The 20866-nt window shown below is 37.1% G+C and overlaps 1 protein-coding gene across 3 annotated transcripts in view; it reads right to left on the bottom strand.

The window, feature by feature from the left end:
- pou6f2 (POU class 6 homeobox 2) overlaps nucleotides 1–20866 on the bottom strand; it is an 86953-nt gene that overhangs the window by 23021 nt on the left and 43066 nt on the right. For all 3 annotated transcript variants that reach the window (XM_058376052.1, XM_058376054.1, XM_058376053.1), the window contains 2 exons: nucleotides 18396–18817; nucleotides 629–766 (listed from right to left, as the gene is read on the bottom strand). In XM_058376052.1, the coding sequence (XP_058232035.1) occupies nucleotides 629–766; nucleotides 18396–18817 (560 nt within the window). The remainder of the gene's footprint in view (nucleotides 1–628; nucleotides 767–18395; nucleotides 18818–20866) is intronic.

Genomic DNA, 20866 nt, shown 5'->3' with positions numbered 1-20866 from the left:
TTTTTTATCCTTATCTTAAAAGTTGCTTTAACTACCAACATATTCACAAAGCTTTCAGACTGTTTTTTAATGATTTATTTCATTTCAATTAATATAGCTGATAAGCTTCCAAACACTATAAATGTAAATTCAACTTACATAAACTTCTATAAATATAAATTTGTATTGAATCACTGCTCCAAAGCTTTGACTGAAAATGGGCCAACAAATTCCAGCTCTTTTATATAAAGTGGATAAAAAATAAATACACTACCTAAAAGGTGAGACGACAGAGTCGTTACTTTAGAGAAACTGTCTCCTCCTTTTATGTACAGTGTTATATATAAACTAGTTTACCTCAGGTGCTGATATCACTGACTGAAAATACACTCACATTGAATCAGGTGCATCCTTAAATCTATGTAAAATATCATTTTAAATTGTTAATTCAATTCACAGATGCATTTCAATTAAGGGCAGAAATTCCAGCAAAGTTTGCAGGTAAATAATGGGAAGGTTTTTTATTAAACAGAAATATGAACATTCACCTGAACCTCAGTTTAAAAGGTACACAAAGCTTTATTTACTTTTTCGAGCAAATCAAATGATACTAGTTTACATATACTGTGTGTGTGTGTGTGTTACTGACCTGTCCCTGTGCATTGGTGACCAGTTGGCCTGTGACACCCTGCAGACTCGGCAGACCAGCGTTCCCAAACACTTGTGATCCAGCAATAGAGCCCATGGTCGCTGCTGCTACTGCTGCCTGGCTGGCTAGTGGATTGAGCTAAAGAATGACAAAGAAATAAAGACACCGGTTTAGAAATGTTTTCAGTTATCAAGGCTACTAAAGAACATAGCTCAGCTTGTTAGGAAGGTGGGGTCAAACATGATGCATCACCCCAGGAGTAAAGAAGGTTAAGGGCCTTGCTCAAGGGCCCAAAAGTGGCAGCTGGACAGTTCTGGGGATTGAACCTGTGACCTTCTCAACAGTAACCTGGAGCCTTATCATTGAGCCACTACTACTCCTGAAGTGGTGACAAAAATTGCACCATGGCTTGAACAGAAAATGATCAGGTGATGCTAGTTGTGTTGGAAGGTGTTATCAGGATGGTCTTGCTAGTCGATTACAAAGCACACAGAAATTAGGAAAGGTACTTGAATGTCTAGTCAAAGGTTTGTGGCTGATGCTTTAATAATAATAATAATAATAATAATAATAATAATAATAATAATAATAATAATAATTATTATTATTATTATTATTATTATTATTATTATTATTATTATTATTAATAGTAATATTGTCCCCAACTTCACATGCTGTTTCATGTCTAAATTTCCTAGGTATGTATAATCAGTCAGTTTTTTTCTTACTTTTCTTTTTGCCTCACCTAGAAGTTACATCCATACCTACATTCACTGACCTAACAACAGTGAACAATCAACACTGTATTTATTAATCTTTATTTGGTTCATTGTTAATTATTTTATATACACATTAATCTTTGAAAATGAAGAGCTGATCACTAAGAAGAGCTAATACTAAAAATGATCCAGAAACAAAACACATTACTGACTTTAAAAATAAATGTTTTACTGTCTCCATTTCACAGCTTACAGTTTACAAGCCACCTTAAGCCTTGAGCCTCCGTCCTGTATGCTGTTTACTTCCTTGTTTCCCTTCCTTCTCTAAAAAGAGTGTCCTGTCTCTTTTCCTCAATTCCCTACGGCTCCTTTTTTCACACTCATGTCCGTACCAAACACACAAGCACACACACACACTGATGTGCAGAGCTAATAAATCAAGCTAACCTTCTATCAAGTCGTGTGCATGGTTTGCTATTTGGAATCCTAAGAGGCCGACTGGAGCCTTTTATTAGGTTGCTTAAATAGATCAAGAGCTCACCGAGTCTGTGCATAGAGTGTCCAATTACTCACCACAATGAGGGAGTAATAGAAACAGTGCATGAAGTGAAGAATGGATAGAGAGGAGCAGCAGAGAAGGCTTTAATGACAAAATTTGAAGCTGAGATTCCACTGATTCTGATAACAGTTAATGTCTTACTTAAAACACGACCAAGCCAGGACCAAACCTACACAAACCAAAGCAGGGCTTTGAATATGAATAGTAATAACCTTGTTTTTAACACATTAATAAAAACAACATCAGTGGCATGACTTCCTTAAGTGCTTTATAGTCATGATCATGACACAAGTGCAAGAATGAGGCACAGGGTCATGGTATAGACATTTATATTGTGTTTTTTAAGGGCATTGGTACAGGTGGGACCTGGGGGTTAGGATTAGCATTAAATTACTATCAAGAGATATTATGAGATATTTATGAGACAATAAAGGATTTGCTGTCTCTTCTCTTTTTTTTTTGAAAGCTAACAAACAAACAAACAAACAAACATGTAATTTACTGTTATATACTTCAGTGAGCATTCATTAATCAGTGATGGGGACCAGTTAGCTATAAGTTACTGGCTTAACTATATATTTTAGTAGCATAGCACTAGCTGAGGCAGTGAAGTATCAAAACAATACCTGGCTGACCTCGGATATTTAGCCTGATAGCCAGCACCGGCCATTATAAAATAACAAGCAATGATGTAATATTATTTTTATTACAGCAAATGCCCAAACATAACTAATTTAGTTTCATTTAGTGCTATGTGGGTCACCATGTGCTTATTAACGTTAACTAGCTAGCAACATATTTCCAGAAACTGAGAGCAGAGGAGAGTGCTTCAGAAAGTGCTTGAGAGTAGAGAAGAGTGCTTCTGTTGATCATTTTATTCATATTTATTTGGATAAAACAATTTCATTAAATAGTCTTCAGGTAAAGTAGTAAATGTTGGGTCACAAAAAGAGTGAACATCAACAGAACTAAAAAAAACAATAGATTGATATTGATACTGTATAAAATAATGTTTATTCTGTGCGCAGATTTAATACTTTAATCCTGCTGTTCACGTCTTCACTGTCGTCAACACAGGCATGTTCATTTCTGACTAGGAAATGAGCGATTAGCAAAAAGAGGGAAAGGTTTATGCTCTAATCACATTAGCCTGCATGAAAATAGAGCCCTTTATTCATTCAGCACATTAACACCAATTAGCTGGAAAACGTTACACTCTACTAACTGTATGATTCTGACTAATTGATTTTGTACAGAAGCCTTTTGCTTTTGTTTTGTTCCTCAGAGCTCTACATATGCATGAGTCATATCACATCATTTTAGTGAAAAATCATTTTTTTGCAATTATACTAAATTACAAATTGTAGCACCAATACTAGAAGTGCATTATTGCCAACTGTGTCATCTGCCTTATTAACCTGCACAATCATGAATTTATTTCACATTATTCTATTCAAAATAATCAAATATTCATTCATTTTTAATTTCACATACTATTAAAATGTTTACTTATCTAAAAAAAAAAAAGTATACTTGTCTCAATAAATGACCATTTATAAGATGTCAATGCCAAATGAAGAATTTTTTATTAATGGCAAAGATTTTTTTTTTTAAAGTCTACAATGTAAAATGTAAAGATTATAAGGAGTGTCACATGAAACAAATATGTATATCTGCCTCTTTCTGTCCTTCCTATCCTAATTCTCTCTCTCTGTCTCTCTCTCTGTCTCCCTGCCTCTCTCTCTCTCTCTCTCTCTCTCTCTCTTGCTCTCTCTCTCTCTCTTGCTCTCTCTCCCTCTCTCTCTCTCTCTCGCTCTCTCTCTCTCTCTCTCTCTCTCTCTCTGTGTCTCTCTCTCTCTGTCTCCCTGCCTCTCTCTCTCTCTCTCTCTTGCTCTCTCTCTCTCTCTCTCTTTCTCTCTCTCTCTGTGTCTCTCTCTCTATCTCTCTCTCTCTCGTGGGAAGGAATCCACCTTTGTTAAACTGAGACCACTCAGCAGCCATTTATCTTTTATCATACCACACCAGCGATGTATTACCAGGCTTTCTGAAATCAAATGATGAGAAAATGCCACAGAGCGATCAATACTTTTTCATTGACAGTAAAGGTTAAGCACATTAAGAATGACATCGCATTTGTCTTATGAAATCATATTTCATGTTGGTGGCCCGAAATTGGATGAGATTGATACCATGTCCCCAGGACTGAAACCTATTTTTTTTTTAAACTCCTAATCACAGAAATCATCTTTTTTTTGTCCAGCGTTCCTTTGTCCTTCGGCAAAAGTCAAGTGCCAGTTGATAATATCAGTGGCCTAAATGTTAAGAGCAATGATTTGTGTCCTTCAATACTTCACTATTTGCCAATTGTGACAGTTCGATGCAGTAAGAGGCTCGAGGAGGTTTACCTGCTTCCAGGCAGGTAGTGAAACACACAGAGGCGTGATTCGTTACACATTTGAGTTAGTGTGAAGTTGCTACACTCTTAAAAGTGCAAGTAATAGATATTTAGAGTTTGTGATTCTTTTTTTTCTGCCAAAGGAAAATAATTCTCCAATACAAATGTCACCTAATGATAATCATTTGAACTGATAAAAGTGGCTAGAGACACAACAAAAAAAAAAGCTCTCCATAAAATCAAAAGATGGCACCACAATATTTTTGTCCTTTGAGAAAAACTTCCCAAACAAACTTCATTATTCACATGTAAATGTTACGTAAACGATTTTAGTTACATTTCACAATCTATTGCTTGTCTTGTTGATCCCCCTACTTGTGATCCTCAAGATTTAATTAAGTCCACATCTTAATTTCCCACATGTATATTTGTTTTTAAGCACCTACATGTGATTATTCACATGGTTCATTTATTTTCACGCTAATTCCTGACATGTGCATACAATCATGTGTGTTGACTTGCAGTCACATGCGCAATTTCCAGGCACTACATGGTGAACAAATGCATCTTCGTATTTCACAAAACCCATAGAGACATTGCCATTTCACAGCTAGCTTAGCGCTAGTCAGATGTTTTGATGTCAGATATTTTATAGTGTGAAAGCTCTTTAAAAATATTTAAGATATCACTCCTATATGTGAATTTGTGCCTGTTGTGTTAGATATAGAAATATCTAAAACATATAACAAATATCTAACAAATATCTAAGATATAGAAAGTGCTGCTACAAGGTGTAGGTAACACTCAGGAAAGTGTATAAAAACATGTATGAATTAACATGAACTACCTAGCTACAGAACTTAGCAAGCTACTTACATTTATCCCGCCAAGTTATTGTTGTTTTTTTATATAATCTTAATCAAAGTGGTGTTTATTAAAATACTGTAATTTTTTAAAAATGAATTTCATAGAAATATGACGTTTCTGGGTTAATTTTGTCATTTGTAGACAAGTAAAAAAAAAACTGTGAAGTAATTATTCAAGTAGAGGTTGGTTTTTTTCAGCACTTCATCTTCAATAATTTTCTAGATCCTTACCTTTATTTTTACTGAAGAGAATTATTAGCAGCAGTATTTTTAATCATCTGTAACATTGGTCTTTCACCACGTCATACTACTCACATAATATAGTAAAATGTAATAATAATGTAAAAAATATATATATATATATATTTCCTAGCAAGGCCGTTCCATGCGCTTGTAAAAAAAAAAAAAAAAAAAAAAAGAATAAAGAGGGACAATATTAACCAGGGACAAAAAATCCCTCCAATGTCATTTCCTGACCCATAAGCTCTTAGATTAGTAAATGAAACTTCAGACCTTAGGGACAACAACTAAGCTAATTAAAATCTGCTTTAATGATTGATATTGGTTATATAAGGCTCATATAAAATGTAGCTAGTAACTTGATTAAGTTCAGGCTTTCACCCTGATTAAGCCGTATTTGGTCTTGGTCTTATCTTTGTTATTCTTGTCGTCTTCAGCTATTTACCACAAGAGCACTATTGAGCTGAAAGGATGTCATGAGTACAGTGAAACATATCAAACCCAATATCTCGTCTCTCTAAATAAACAAGTGCCCAGTATGTGTATATCCTAAAGCTCAACCCATACACAACTCATATAATCCATAAAATCATTTCATCACAGCTCTACCACTGATGCTGATATCAGCAAATGGCATCTTAATGTATTAGAATGTAAATATATACAAATCTCTCTATTATGTTAATTAATATCATTCAGACTCATGGTGGCTGCACATGTGCTCATGTGTGCTTCAAGAAAATCAGCAGCAGGAGGTGAGAATAGAGGGAGAAACATGAGGAGAAGAGGATTGCAGAATTTGAGTCTAAACAGGTGATTTTCCGGGAGGATGACTCGCTTTGGAGAGGTACAGCAAGGCAGGAAGCGTTTAGGCACCCCATGCATTTTTACTGATGACATGGATGTGTGTCACTAAAAAGGCCTCCTGCTTACAGACAAATCGCGGAGAAATTGCGGGTAAAACACATTGCTGCCTTCTCTCCTTTTCTTCAAAGTACAAATCAGAGGTTTTATGGTATTAAACTTAGACATATTTTTAAATGAAACATGTGCAATGCAAAACAAATTTCTGCATCTAGCACAAAACAGAATTACTGTATATATTGCTCACCATTCAGTGTGGAAAAATCCCTCATCCTTAGATGCACACACACACACACACACATTTTGCACCCTTTGCCAAAGCGGGTGAGTAAATTTTAAACTCTATTAAGTTCTGTGTGGCCTGCAATGGTTGTTTGACCGGCACGGTCAGATGGAGCAACAACCCATGTAATCTCCAGAAGGAAGGAAAAATGGTTCAGTGTTAGCACAGAGAGACCTCTGCACACCCGAGTAAAGCGCTCCAAAAGCTAGAGTCCATTTTCTGCCTTTTCTATTCACACAGACTTTATCGCTTTCACTGTGAACACAATCCGATTCAGCTGGCCTTAAGGTGACTGCCGTTAACACTGTAGATGTTCATGATCTCAGGAAACCAGAGCTGTTTTTAAGCTAAAAATAAAAAAAGGCAATGCTAACTCCATTAGCCCTGTGACATAAGTATAGATCGGTTTCAGATAGCTTAGTCAGTATCGTCAGTATTACTTTGTTCGGTTATGGCTTTAGACACACTCCTCAGTAAAGTGTCATGAAGCAGCTTGCTAACTCACTCTCAACAACAAGTCAAAGAAGGTTTAATTATCTTTCAGCATGAATTACATCAATGAACAGAATTTAAAATTGTGATAGGACAAAGGATGAGCGAAGATGATCTACTAAACACCAGCAACCAAAAACTGTTTACATGTTGGTTGATGAGTGAAATATTACAGGTTGTCAAGGTACATTAGAAGAAAATAGAGTGTGCTACAAGAAAAGTTTAGGCACAATTTTATAGTATCCACAAAAAATCTGCTCATGTGGAGCATCTGTCATCCATGTGCCTTGTGCAAGTATATAGGCAATAACATATATACTTAGAAGACATGTTTTAATATAAACACCACAGCCAGTAGCAGTGTCAGAATATTTATCTAACCTTTCTGACCAATCAGAGAATTTAAGGCTGATGTGGTCTAATAGCTTAAAATGGTTGCTGTAAACCTTTTTAAAAAATCATAAAGTATTATGTTAGCTGTGTAACACTTTACAAAGTCGGTCTACATAACAAATTAAATATTGAGTAAATTGCGTTTTATCTGTTTACAAGAATATCACAAACACCAGTGTTGTTAACATAGAATATCTGTACGGCATGTTATAACACAGTACCTGAATTACAGAACATTAAAATATTACTGTCTATAAAGTCCTTATGAACAGATATTACAGTGTGTTACTTATGACTGTACTGACTTTTGGAAACTTGCACGCTTGTGATTTATAAAGTGCTGTGGTTGCATTTAATCTTAATGACTTAGGAGACAATGGCAAGGTATCATAGATGGTATATAATGCATTATAAGTGCATTTATAATTGATTTTGCATCTCAGGATCCATACTCCGATGCTAGAAATAAAGAAAACGTGCTTTAATGTAATAGATATTTAAATAAAGTTGGTGTATTGAAAGAAAATAAGATTCAGTAGAAATCATGAGTGCGTGAGTGGCTATCTGCTCATCTGTGTGTGAGCTGTTTCGGGCAGGTCTTCTTGTTCCTTTACAGAATATTTCTATAAACATAGTAACACATAACGATGCATTGCTTTTGCCAACTTTTTAAAACAGCCACCATCCTGTCCCTATATTTCGCACAGGTCCTTCCTCTCTGCTCTACATGTCACCAGGTTTTCTCATGACAGAGTGAACATGTTTGCTATCTCACTGCTCCTCTCTCTGCAGACTTCTTACCACCTTGTGCAAAAACATCACCTTACTTTCCCTTTATTCTTCTCTAGGTCCCTCGGCATGGCTTTTCCCTTTATGTGGGTACATCAAAATGCCATTAAAACCTCTATTCCCCAAGCCTGACCACCAGCAGGCCACTGCTTCTTATGTTCAACTGCTCTGGCTGTATGTCAAGGAATAAACAAAGTAAATCGATTTTATAATTTTGGCAACAACAACAACTGTGAAACTATGGGGAGGAAAAGTGGCTGCAGTTCAAACTTCTCATAATGCATCATAGTGTTCATAACTTGAAATAAATAGTGTAGCATTGAAGCTAGGCTGAAGTGGTTTTTTTTTTAATGAAAACTTAAAATCACATTTTCTATGTGTGTTAGCAAGGTAAATTACCCAGATTAGCCTGCTAACTTGCTAATCTTTTTCCAAAAAACCAACTTGAAGGTTACAGTTACATGCAGCTAAGCTAGAATTACGTTTCCAACATGCTAAGCTAGCACTATGTTTCCAACACACTAAGCTAGCACTATGTTTCCAGCACACTAAGCTAGCACTTTGTTTCCAAAATACTAAGATTGCATTATTTGTCCAACACACTAAGCTAGCTTTACTTTTTTTTAACACACTAAGCTAACACTATGTTTCCAACACACTAAGCTAAGCTGTAAGGTGAAATTTGAAATACAATTATATACAACAGTGTGACTACTATTTTCAATAACAAATCTTTACCTAAGAATAATGTACATACCAACTTTTTTTTTTTTACCCAACTTAACAAACATTATTATTAGGTGGTTAATCAATTAAAGTAAGCTTGTTAGTGAATATAAATAAAATAATCTATGGTATTACATAAGAACATTTCAAATGACTTAAAATCATGCTTTTTAGATTAGCTAGTTGACTTCTGACTGAGACGGAGCTTCCATCCAGCCTGGAACTTTCCATGGTCAGTGTCTGGAGTTGAATCTACAGACAACGGACCATGTGCTACTTGATAGAGCAAAAAGACGGACAAAGACGGGTCATGTGTAATGAGTCAGAATCCAAATGAAGACAAGACAAGGCAGGGAATAAACTGACAAATTCACCTATAAAATCATGATTGAGGGTCTGGCACTAAGCGTCAATCATGCAACTCATTAACTCTTATGATAATTAACTGCAGTATGTGCCATTATAGAGAATTTCCTCTCTCGCTCAAATAACTGATAACTAATTTCATGCATAGATTTTAATCCATTAGTCTTTCATCCTATTTTTTCCCACTGTGATGAACCCAGTATGGTTTTAAAAGCTATTAACGATTAAATTAACCGGATAACGCTTTATTCTGTTGAGAAATGGGTAATGATATATTGTCCATTTATGACTACTGCACCATGGCAAAGTCTGTGTGATCACATGAAAGACTACATAAGGAAGAACTAAGGTTTTTGTTGATCTGCTGCTGCTGTTGCTGCTGCTTGGAAATGTAAGCTGGCCCCTTTGCTTTAACTTTTTTTAATGTTTTAATGCATATAAAATGTTTGTATTAAATTTCAGACAAATTGCTGAATTTAGTCGCTGCCATTTTGACTCCATCTGTTATTCAAACACACATGAGCACACACACACACACACACACACACATGAGTATGTAATGATAATATAATAGCCAAACAGAGTTTCTAAACAAAAAAATCTAAAGAAAAGAATCCAATACGAATCTAGGCAGACAGAATAATCAATAGTAAACATCCCGCATGATTAAAAATACAGAAAATCTAGACATCTTAATCTAAGGAAAGGAATAAAATCCAGTATATGTACATAACGCAAAATAAACAATTCTAATTCATCATATCCATTTCTGTGACATTTGCACAGAATGCCATCCCTTTTCACATTGCTTACTGTCCTGACATCCAAATCCACCATTTGAATGACTTTAATATTGGCCTAATCAATGGCTGGTGATCTTTTGATGGTCTCTATTCAGTCTGGTGAGGGTCAGCTGTGTCTAAGCTTCATAAACAGAATAATGGTAAATGATTACTGCGCACTATCATGTCCCAAACTGAACGCCGCTAATGAAGAGAAATGGCTGAGTTTTTTCGGTGGCGGCTGCCAGCTGCCATTTGGAAAGGCATACGTGCAAGATTAATGGTGACTGAGAGCGCCTGTGTGGCAATGATGTGGTCAGGGGCTCAATCAATAACCCGCATATACACACACACACACACACACACACAAACACACACACACCTTTACAAATGCACACACAAGAATACACTTACCCTTCTTTCAAATACACACACACACACTCAGGCATGTACACACTACTACAAGCACTTGCACTGTATCATCTCTAAGTGGAGTGATGAATCTACGACATTTGAAGACAGCATTGATCAGTTTCTTCCATATGTTCCTCCAGGTGGTCTACAGGGGTTGGAACAAACTTAACAAGTGCTCCACGTTATTGTCCATCTGTTTCTGGAATTGTTCTGTTACCCCTTTCAGCGTTATTTATTGCTTTCATTACAACACTGTGAGTGTGTGTGCTTGGTGTTTGAGATGGACGTCTGACAAAACTCTGAGAAAGGACAAGAAAACTTCGGCATGAAGACACAATTTGGATCTGCTATAAGCTGTGAAGAAGAGAAAAGTGTGAGTGGATGAAGGAGAGCATTTAGCCAGGCCTTGGATTTGATTCAGCTTTCTGCCCTTGACCATGGCTGTGTAATAGATTTAGTTATCAATGCAATGCTTGCTAATGGTCAACAGTTCAACAGTGAAAACAGTATGGTCACTTATGGGGAAAAAAAATCTTATATACTACATGAGGAACGTATGCATAACGTGAGTAATGTCTAAAAAACATGTGTATAAATTTCACATCATGTTAATGTTTCTTTTCTGTGAGAGAAGTTTCCCAAAATCTTCATGATGTTGAAAAAATCAAATCGAAAACTTTTCTTAAGCAAGATGTCATAAAAAAATTCATAGTCATTCCTTTTTCCACTAGCTCGTCCTGATCCAGACACCTTCTGCAAGCTTCCTGCTTTTTTTTTTTTTTTTCCATAAAAATAATCCCTAATTTCTAAGTAAATAAAAAAGGAGCTTTTCTCTGTAGCTTTCAGTGGCCAGCTTCTGCACGCTCGCGCCATGCCATGCTTTATAATTATTCATATGAAATGCGCCGTCGCCGATGTGCAATAGTCTTATTTTCTGCTTCAGTCACCAGTGCACATTTGTATTTTCAAACAGCGAGCCACTCGTTACGTAAGGCAATTTTCTGCCTTCTTAAGAAAGACTGTCTGCTGGCCTGCATTAATGAGACACTGTGAGGGGGAGGGAGAAGGAGAAAAGGAAGGAGGGAGGGAGGAAGGAAGAGCGAGTGAGGGAAGAAGAAAGGGAGCAGAGACAGGTGCAGTGAAAAAGGATAGGAGAGGAAAAGATGAAAGAGCCTCAGAAAATAGATACAGTAGAGTACAATAGTCCAAACTTGCTACTAAGAAGTGATCGAAAGCTCAACAAAATGGGTTGCAAAGAGGAAAATAGAGTACTTTTGTGTTTATTAGAGAAGTATGTTATAATTACAAGTAATATTATTTGTGTATTCGTTTTTAACATAGACGGTAGCATAAGTGTACTTGATGCTATAATGTAATAATTACACAGAAGCTAATAGATGGAAATTTCATATTTGAAAGTTGTTTCTTAGTGTTTTTAACTTTACTGCTGTTTTATATTTTTTTTATAATAGATATAATATTTTTTTTGTACATTGTACAGTGTTTCATATCCAAATAACATTATATCTTTTATGCTTTATACTCAGACATTGTTTTCTGATTAGTTATAATAGTTTTCAGAGTCCATTTTAATGGGTAATTCATGCCTTGATATTATAGTCACACTTATTATTAAAATATTTCATAGAAATAATAAGCATTGAGTGAGTACTACATATTTTAGCTGAATCAGTGGAGAAGAAGTATAATTTGTGAAGAATTACTGATGGATTAAAATGGTTTCTCAGTGAAAAACAAACACTTGTACTGCATCCACAAAGCCAACAGTCATCTTTCTCTTCCACTTTGCTCCCATCAAATGAGAGGACATATAATTTCACACACATTTAGGCTTTGTGTTCTACAGGACGCTACATGAGCGGATTATCACATTGGGTTACTGGTGCAGAGAAACCACCTGGGATCTAACAGCATGGCACTTTAATGTTATTCCACTCAATGGCATTAGTCAGCGAGGGTGGCTAATTGAACAAAGTGGTTTTATAATGAACACCTAATTACAGCACTGCTGCCATCGTCATCAAAATAAATAGATACATTAAACCTAATAAGATCATCAATGCAGGCCATTATGGGTGGATGTAATAATTAGCAATGAGCTCATCCTCTTTCACTCAGGGGTAGAAGAGGTGAAAAGTGGACTCCAGTCATAAGGGTTTTGACAAAAGCCGGCAAACTGAAGGTGTCCCTGAAGAGCTTGTGTATGTGTGTGTGTGTGTGTGTGTATGAAGAAGGCCCAAAGAGCATAAAAGTAGTGGTGGAAGACAGAAGAGCATGTGTGTGCGTGTGTGTGTGTGCGCGTATGTGTATGTGTTTGTAAGTGTGTGTGCGTGCAGCTGACCTTGGCAGAGATGGGATTTTAAGTGTGTGCTGTAATGATGGCTGATTGCTGGGGAATGGTGGAGAATGGAGAGAAGGAGGCAGAGGGAGGGAGAGATGAGAGGTGAGGAGAAGAGACCAGGGGAACAACGAGAGAGACAAGGAGGGAGGAGAAGAGGCCTGCGTAATTGCAGAGAGAGATAAATAGAGAGAGAGAGAGAGAGAGAGAGAAAGAGAGAGAGAGTGAAGGTGAGTTGTCTATGGACTGGGGCTCTGACAGTAAATTGGCACTGTTCGAATGCTGGCCAGTAGTAGTGTGTAATTAAGCCTCAGGGTTTGAGGGTTGGACACAAAGACAGAAGAAGATAAAGAGATAGAGGAAGAAAGATACACACCAAGAAGTTAGACAGGACATCTTCCTTTACTGTATACCTTACAGCCTTTAAAACCAAGGCTTGAAATTATTGCCAAAATATATTTTAAAAAAAGTACTGAAGTACCGAAGTACTGAAGTACTAATATATAGAGTTACAGAAATATAAAACATTGTTGATCAGTTAGAGGATCATAACTCTATGAATGTTGTTTTTTGCATATTGAATTGTATACAGATTAACAGGGTGAGAGTTTTTATGCAGAAAAGTTTAAATTAGATTTGACTTCCTGCTCAAGTTCAACAAGGTGCAGTGATTTTTTTGTTTGTTTGTTTGGTTGGTTGGTTTTCTTGTTAAGCCACGGTCAGTAGTACAGTGAAATACTATATGTTGTTAGGAACAGAGAGGTCACAACAATCAAAAAGGGCACCAAGAGTAAAACAATGATGAAAAGGGAAATAAAAACACACAGGCACATTAATGAAAACTGATATGAAGGATATGAAAGGGCTGTTTACAAGCCAACTACAAGCTAACATATAATGTCAAGACTGTCTGTGTTATGACAATGAAAAAAAAAAGTGACTGACTTCTGTCTTATACATTTAGTTACAGGTTGCTGGTTATTAGTTTAGGATAATATACAAGTACACATCATAATTGCTGTATTCTTGTTCTGATGACAGAATAAATGAATAATTCTTCAATTTATTGTTTCATTTTAGGCAGTTAGGATGAACACCAGTGCATTTGGGGTGAAAAACTAGTTGATACTGACTAGCTGGTAATCCATATAGTTCATTTAAAGCTGTGACTGGACTCAAGGATGGAGAGACACCTGGGGTTAGATCAAGAAGTGTACTTCTTAGCCATGGATTAATGTATAGGTGCATTTATGTGCATGTTTGTGTGTGTGTGTGTGTGTGTGTGTGAGAGAGAGAGAGAGAGAGAGAGAGAGAGAGAAGCATACAGGCTGAGCTGGTTACACCGGAATTGATCTTAATTAGATCTGAAAGACCTGCCACAGCAGAATGGTCACGGTGATTAGAATGAAAAACAGGAGAAATTACTGATCAAATTAATCATAATGTCGGCCTACAGCTGTAGGCCTGCTGTAATTTGCCACTTCACTGGCTTACATCGGCCATTCACACACACACACACACAGACACACACACACAGACATATACAAATCCCCGAGCTTCCTCAGCGTGGAGAAACCCTGCTGTCCCGATCAATCAACTCCCACAAATCCCAGTCACCATGCTAATCAGCCCATTAACACACTTAAGCAAATTTTATAATCTCCTGTGTGTGTGCATGTGTGTGTGCATGTGTGTGTGTGTGTGTCTGTTATCACAGAAGCAGTTAATACACACAAATGCACCTCTTCTACCTCACTGTGTCTGCCTCTGTGTCTCTCTTTCATTTTTTGTCTCTCTGTCTCACATCTCTCTGCCCTTCGGATGTTATCAGATCGGAAGGTGTGCTGATTTTTACCTCAAGTATCTAAAGCACAAATCCTAAGCCAGAAATCAGTGATCATGTAAAACCAGAAGTACAGAAGAAGATGTTTCACCCACAAAAAGTTTATGACACATGATCTTCTCAAAACATGCCTACAAGTAACAAGACAAAGATAAGAGAAAGAAAGAAAGTAAGAGAGAGAGAGATGGAGAGAGAGAGAGATGGAAGGAAAAAAGCGAGGACTAACACTAACTTCATTTTGAACATTGGACTCACTCAGTGTGGCATTATGAAACACCACGCTGTCAATTCTGTCTCTCTTTAGACCCTCGGGCCTTTTTCTGATTATAGGAGATCTGCTCAGCCCTCCCATGCTCAAGTGATCAGCAAGGGTTGTAGACAAGACAGGAGAAGAGAACAAGAAAAAAAATATATTGTATCCATGTTACCAGGAGCGGTTATTATAGAGGTCTTGGAAACATACTCTCCTGTAATTCTCTAGTTGTTTGTGGTGTCAATGTGTAGCTGTGCCTTGAAGTCAACAAAAAAACCTGGGTGAAACACAGAGCATCCCTTTCAATCAGATGCAGATACACACCTATTAACTTAGACACCCCCCCAAGCAGGGACAATGCAAATCTCTCTCTCTCTCTCTCTCACACACACACACACACACACACACACACACACAGCATATCGACATCTTCCTTAGTTGCTTCTGTCTCGTTTTTCCGGATGATTGAGGTGCATTTGTAACTCCTTAAAGTTATGCTTTTTAACAAGGTCTCTTATAAACTGTCTTTTTGCTTTTCAATGAGTAACAGGATTGAAAATATCAGTGAAGAAAAATACACAAATACACAAAATGTAGTTAACAAGCATCCATACTAATGACATGAAGTCATTAAGTACATTAATTCTTCTCTTACTGTAATAATGTAATTTTACACTGTAGTTTGGGTATCTGTCATTATCAAAATTTCACTGAAAACCAAGAACAATACCCATTTGTCCCTCCACATGCGTATGTGACTAGTGTGACTCAATATTCAGAATTCATGGGGTGGATGTGCTCAGGTAACAGGGGTGAGTGAATGCTGTAAGGCCCTTAAATCTTACATTTCCCATAACTTATAATGGATGGCTCATGAAAAAGGATGTTTTAAGCATGAGCTGATAAATGGATTCATGCATTAATGCAAAAATATGGTTTTTGAAGTATTTTAATGGTTGTGAGATGATTTATGAAAGTGTAGTGATAGTGAGCTGGAATAGGATTCTTTTGCTATAGTTATATTTTTACATTTTTGATTTATGTTTGTATCATATGCAAAAGGTGTTGTGAAGGACCCTTTCTTTAAAATGACTTTTAGCTTTATTTTACATAGATATTTTTTTAAATAAAATATCAATGACCCCTTAATCATGACCTCACTCTATCCTCACAATCGCACGTACTGTGTCTGGGTGTTGAAATTAAAAGGTATGTAAACGAAACAAAAAACCCTGATAACTGGAGTGTCTCTCTATGGCAGTGGTGTCCTTAACCAAAGTGGATTTGCAACCATGTATTAGTATTTATATATGATTGGCCCTCACATATGTTGAGGAGGTTTTTTATCTTGCCCCTTTTGAAAAACGTATGGACACACCTTCTCTGCGGATTATTCAGACATTAACAATTAGCTGGAAATCTAATCCCACACCGCTGGGTTTGGACTAAACTCTAGAAGCCAAATCTTATAGACTGCAGTACAAAACTGACACTCAGCCAAAGGCCCTGCAAAGGGTGTCCTCAAGGCTCTGTCCTTGGCCCTGATGTGATGTAGTCCTTGCTCATGACCTAGGGACACAGTAAACCATTTACTTATTTATGGCACCACTATACTTAATCCCATTGAATGGGGCAATAAAGTAATGAGCCCTAATGTTCTCTGAACTGCAGAAAGAGCCATGAAGCTTGGCAGATGTCTTAGCTTAAACTATAATGACTTTTTTGACCACTGAATAATTTCATTATTGAATGATTGCCTCAAGGTTATTGTGTTTATGTGTTTATGGACAGTGTCACGGTGTTTGTGGAGTTGGACAATATCATAACTATTACATAACATATCATAATCATTAAATCATCAAATATGCTGGTGAACTTTGGGTCACTGCTGTTCCTGCCCAGTTCTAATAATTCCATTTTTAATTGTGCTGAAACTCTGAAACCACTTAAATAATGTGTATATAATGTAAACAAATCGTGTAAGCATGGGTTCAGAAATTGCAAGTAAATCAGATGTGAAAAAAATTGCAATAACTGGCTGTCCCTGAGGAGCCTATTTTTGAAAGTACTAGTTGTGGGCTCCAGGGACCATTAAGCTCAGGGGCCTGTAGGGTCCAGCTGGTATGTGTAAAGGCCTGACAGAGGGATAGAAGGTGAAATAAATGGCCTAAGTTGATGGCAGCCATGAAGGGGGCCACAGCGCAGAGCAAAAAGGGCCATGACGCTGATGAATGTGGGGAAGGACACGGAGGCGACCTCTGGCTGAAATGAAACCACTGGGATATAAAAGAGGGGGGAGCATGTTATTAAAGAAGGAGGGAAGAGACAGACAGACAGAGGAGGAGAAATGGATGGACAAATGGACAGATGGATAAATGAAAAAGGAGGAGTATATAAATATATATATATATATATAGATATATATATATATATATATATTCTAGAGAGAGAGAGAAAGTTTGTAGTTTGTGCAGCAGGTTATACAGTACATGTTATCCCTTCACATTTATGCTGCACATTTATTATTTAAACACAAATCTCTGCAGGGTAAAAACAAATTATTATTAAAAACTAAAAAAAAAAAAAGCTATAAAAACTACAAAGAAATATCACGCAAGAGCACTATCTTAAATCCCAGCAGTTTAATGCAGCATCAGCTGTGTATACTTCACCCATATGAAACATGTCAATAAGTAATTATCATGTAATTGATTCAAATCAGGTTAGACCAAAACCATCATAACTCATAACTTAATATTCTGAAGCTCTTCGTCCTCAATAATGCTCTATTGCTGTCGCAAGCAAGATGGCAGGAATGAACTCTTAACAATAAACTTTCAATTTTCATTCTTTCAAAGGGACTGGCTTGGCAAACAAGTACCTCTTCTAGAAACAATATTTGTAATATCCAAGATTTCCCCAGACAGATTCAATCACTAAATTGAATTACTACCCCATTCTCTAAGATTCATCCCAGACCCTGTGTCACTCCTAACCTCCATTTTTGCAGGCATGTTGTGAATAATGTAGAAGAATGAGTTCTTTAAGTGGAGCGACATCATATTTAGGAGACATTATATAGATCTGGCTCAAAGGCCTCGATGCCAGGCAGAAATCCTGACTGGAGTTTTTCCTTCAGTCATCATTCAGCATTTATGTCAACCGCAAATGACTGCTTTGAAGAAAGTATAAACTTGTAGGACGTCAGGAGAAATAAAGGTCGTTGGTCAGTTTTGGGGTGGAAATGTACATATTGCTCTGGGGTTTTATGTAGCTCTTTGGTTCAACATCAACTGTTTATCGAATAAGCTTTATTATTTTAAGCTAAAGTGTATACCCTGGTGTTTATCCTTAATTTCCTAGAGATCAAATACAGCTACATTACTCAAGAGTGTACATTTGAATAATAACAATATGAACTTACCTGCAGTGGCAGAGGAGGTGTGACTGGCGAGGGGAGGCTGTGCGCTGGTGATTGGTTCTGCTTATGACATGGTGGAGATTGTGACGGCTGAACTGAACCAAGACTGGAGGAGGTACAAGAGGAGGCGGTTCCTGTCAAAGAACCAGTGGCTTGTAACTTGATTGGCGGAGTCAGTGGATGATGGGATGGCAGCTGATTGAGAGGCTGAAGGTGTGCTGACCCACAGTGTTGCTCTCGTTCACGTTCACGCTCTCGCTCTCGCTGCTGCTCTCGCTCCCGCTCTCTCTGCTGCTCTCGCTCTCTTTGCTGCTCTCGCTCTCGGTGCTCCCGTTCTCGCTGCTGCTGCTGTTGTTGCTGGTGGTGCTGCTGTATTTGTTGGAGATGCTGAAGATGCTGGAGTTGGGAGTTGAGCGATGAGGTAGCTGCAGAAGAAAGAATGATTTTAAAAGCTAAGCAGATGTTTCATGCATTCCAATAAAAATCATTAGGTAATATTTTAATTAAGGACAGTGTTGATAGATGTTCATGATGCTTACATGAGCTGTTCATGAGAGCTGCCATAAACCTACATGTACAAAGTTATTTTTTGTTTGTGCCAACCTTCATTAAGCTAACGCCAGATTTAAGTAACAACTAAGTGAAGTGACTTGTATATATTAAGTTGTGTTATCACATTTTCTGGGCTAAGTTTCATTACTTCATGACTATGTAGATTACTGTACTTCTGATATGTTGATCTGAGTTTGATAATTGTGATGATGTGTGACACAGGTTAGTAAAGTTTCACAGCTGAGGTTAATTAAAAAAAATGTAAAAAAGTAAACACTTTCAAGACAGCACAGTGCTGCCTTGATACAGAGTTACTGTGTGTATGAACCTTTCCATGTTCTCCCAATGTTCATGGGTTTCTTCCAGGTTCTTCCAAAATTATGTGGGACAACATGACATTAAAATAAGACAAAAAGCAGTCTTTTGCCTTGATGAATTAAGCATTTCATTAATGTTTTAGAAGGAAGTAGTAGTTCAGTGGTTAAGCTGTTGGACTAGTGATCAGGAGCTGCCTCTGATTCAAGATCAAGATTCAAGAAGCTTTTATTGTCATTTCAACCACATATAGCTGGCGCAGTACATAGTGAAATGAAACAACGTTTCTCCAGGACCTGGTGCTACATAAACATACAACTACTAGTACAATACAAAACAACAAACAACACTACAGAGCTAGGACAGAAGTTTGTCTTAGCCACGTAAAGTGCACAGTGTGCAGCTAGGTGCAAACAGAGCATAGACAAGACAGTGCAAAAAAGACAATAAATACAATAAAGACAACACAAAAGAACACAGGACACTTAGCGCTGAAAGGATCACATGATGGGGCCCTGAGCAAGGCCCTTAACCCTCAGTTGTATAAAATGTTGTAAATTGCTCTGCATAAGGACATCTGCAATAAATGTAGAGATTGTGTTAGGTCTCATTTAAGGAAATGTAAAGCTACCAACTTTTGGCATTTTAAATCGTATAACCCAAAAGTGATTTCACTTAACAGTAAATGTATTTGAGTTCAATTCTTCCATATTAAAATTACTTTTCTATGAGCCTCTGTGAAGTGTAGCACCATGCCCAAGGCTACTTAAAGATGTCTCTTTTGATGTCAGTGGATTTCTACAATTCCCTGATTTGAAAGGCCCTTAAAGTTCATTTAGTGTAACTCACATCACTTCTTATCTGTAGCTAATCTGCTGCAGTTTTCACTGTGGTCAAGACCCAGACTGGGTGCCTCCATTTTACTGTAACAAATTAGGCACATTAAAATTATAGCCTTTATTAATTTTGGATTGATTAATACAGAATACAGCACTACTGGGCATGGTTAATGCTGTGACACCCAATATCACTCTTATTAAACATAGGTTTGTTGTGAATGTTAACAAAGACATCATATTTAGCGGCAAGTATATGCACACGATTTTTGTGAAGTCATGGTATAGTCCTGTTTTCTATCCACTGCAGGACAAAAACATATACTCTCCTTACAATATTGTGTTAACAGTTAAATTAGCGTTCTAAATAATTCATCATAACAGTCATAACAGGGCAGGGCATATTTTAAAGGTAGCAATGGGGAACTAGCAGAGCATTCCTATCAGAAATCATTCATTTTGATTTGCTGGAATATTTACATTTGGCAGGCATAACTAGAGGGAAAACAAATCACCCCAGTTGGTGTGAGCTACAATAGACTGATGCATAATGCGTGAGTGATACTCATATCAACACAACAAGGATTAATTTGTCAGCAACACACACACACCAGTGGCCATAATTAATTGATGTACTTCAATTATTAAAAGCAGTTTTTTTCTTGTAGATAACTGGGGAAATGCATTGGGGCTGGCATTGCTTTGATTAGTATGACTATTTTTGCTTGAGAGCCGGGCAGGCTTGTATTTGATCCTCTCTTCTACTCCAAG

This window comes from Hemibagrus wyckioides, linkage group LG23, assembly GCF_019097595.1.
Source record: "Hemibagrus wyckioides isolate EC202008001 linkage group LG23, SWU_Hwy_1.0, whole genome shotgun sequence".
In the NCBI taxonomy this organism is placed as follows: Eukaryota; Metazoa; Chordata; class Actinopteri; order Siluriformes; family Bagridae; genus Hemibagrus; species Hemibagrus wyckioides.
Note: the sequence above shows the minus strand (reverse complement) of the source record. Positions and strands in the feature narration are given on the sequence as shown.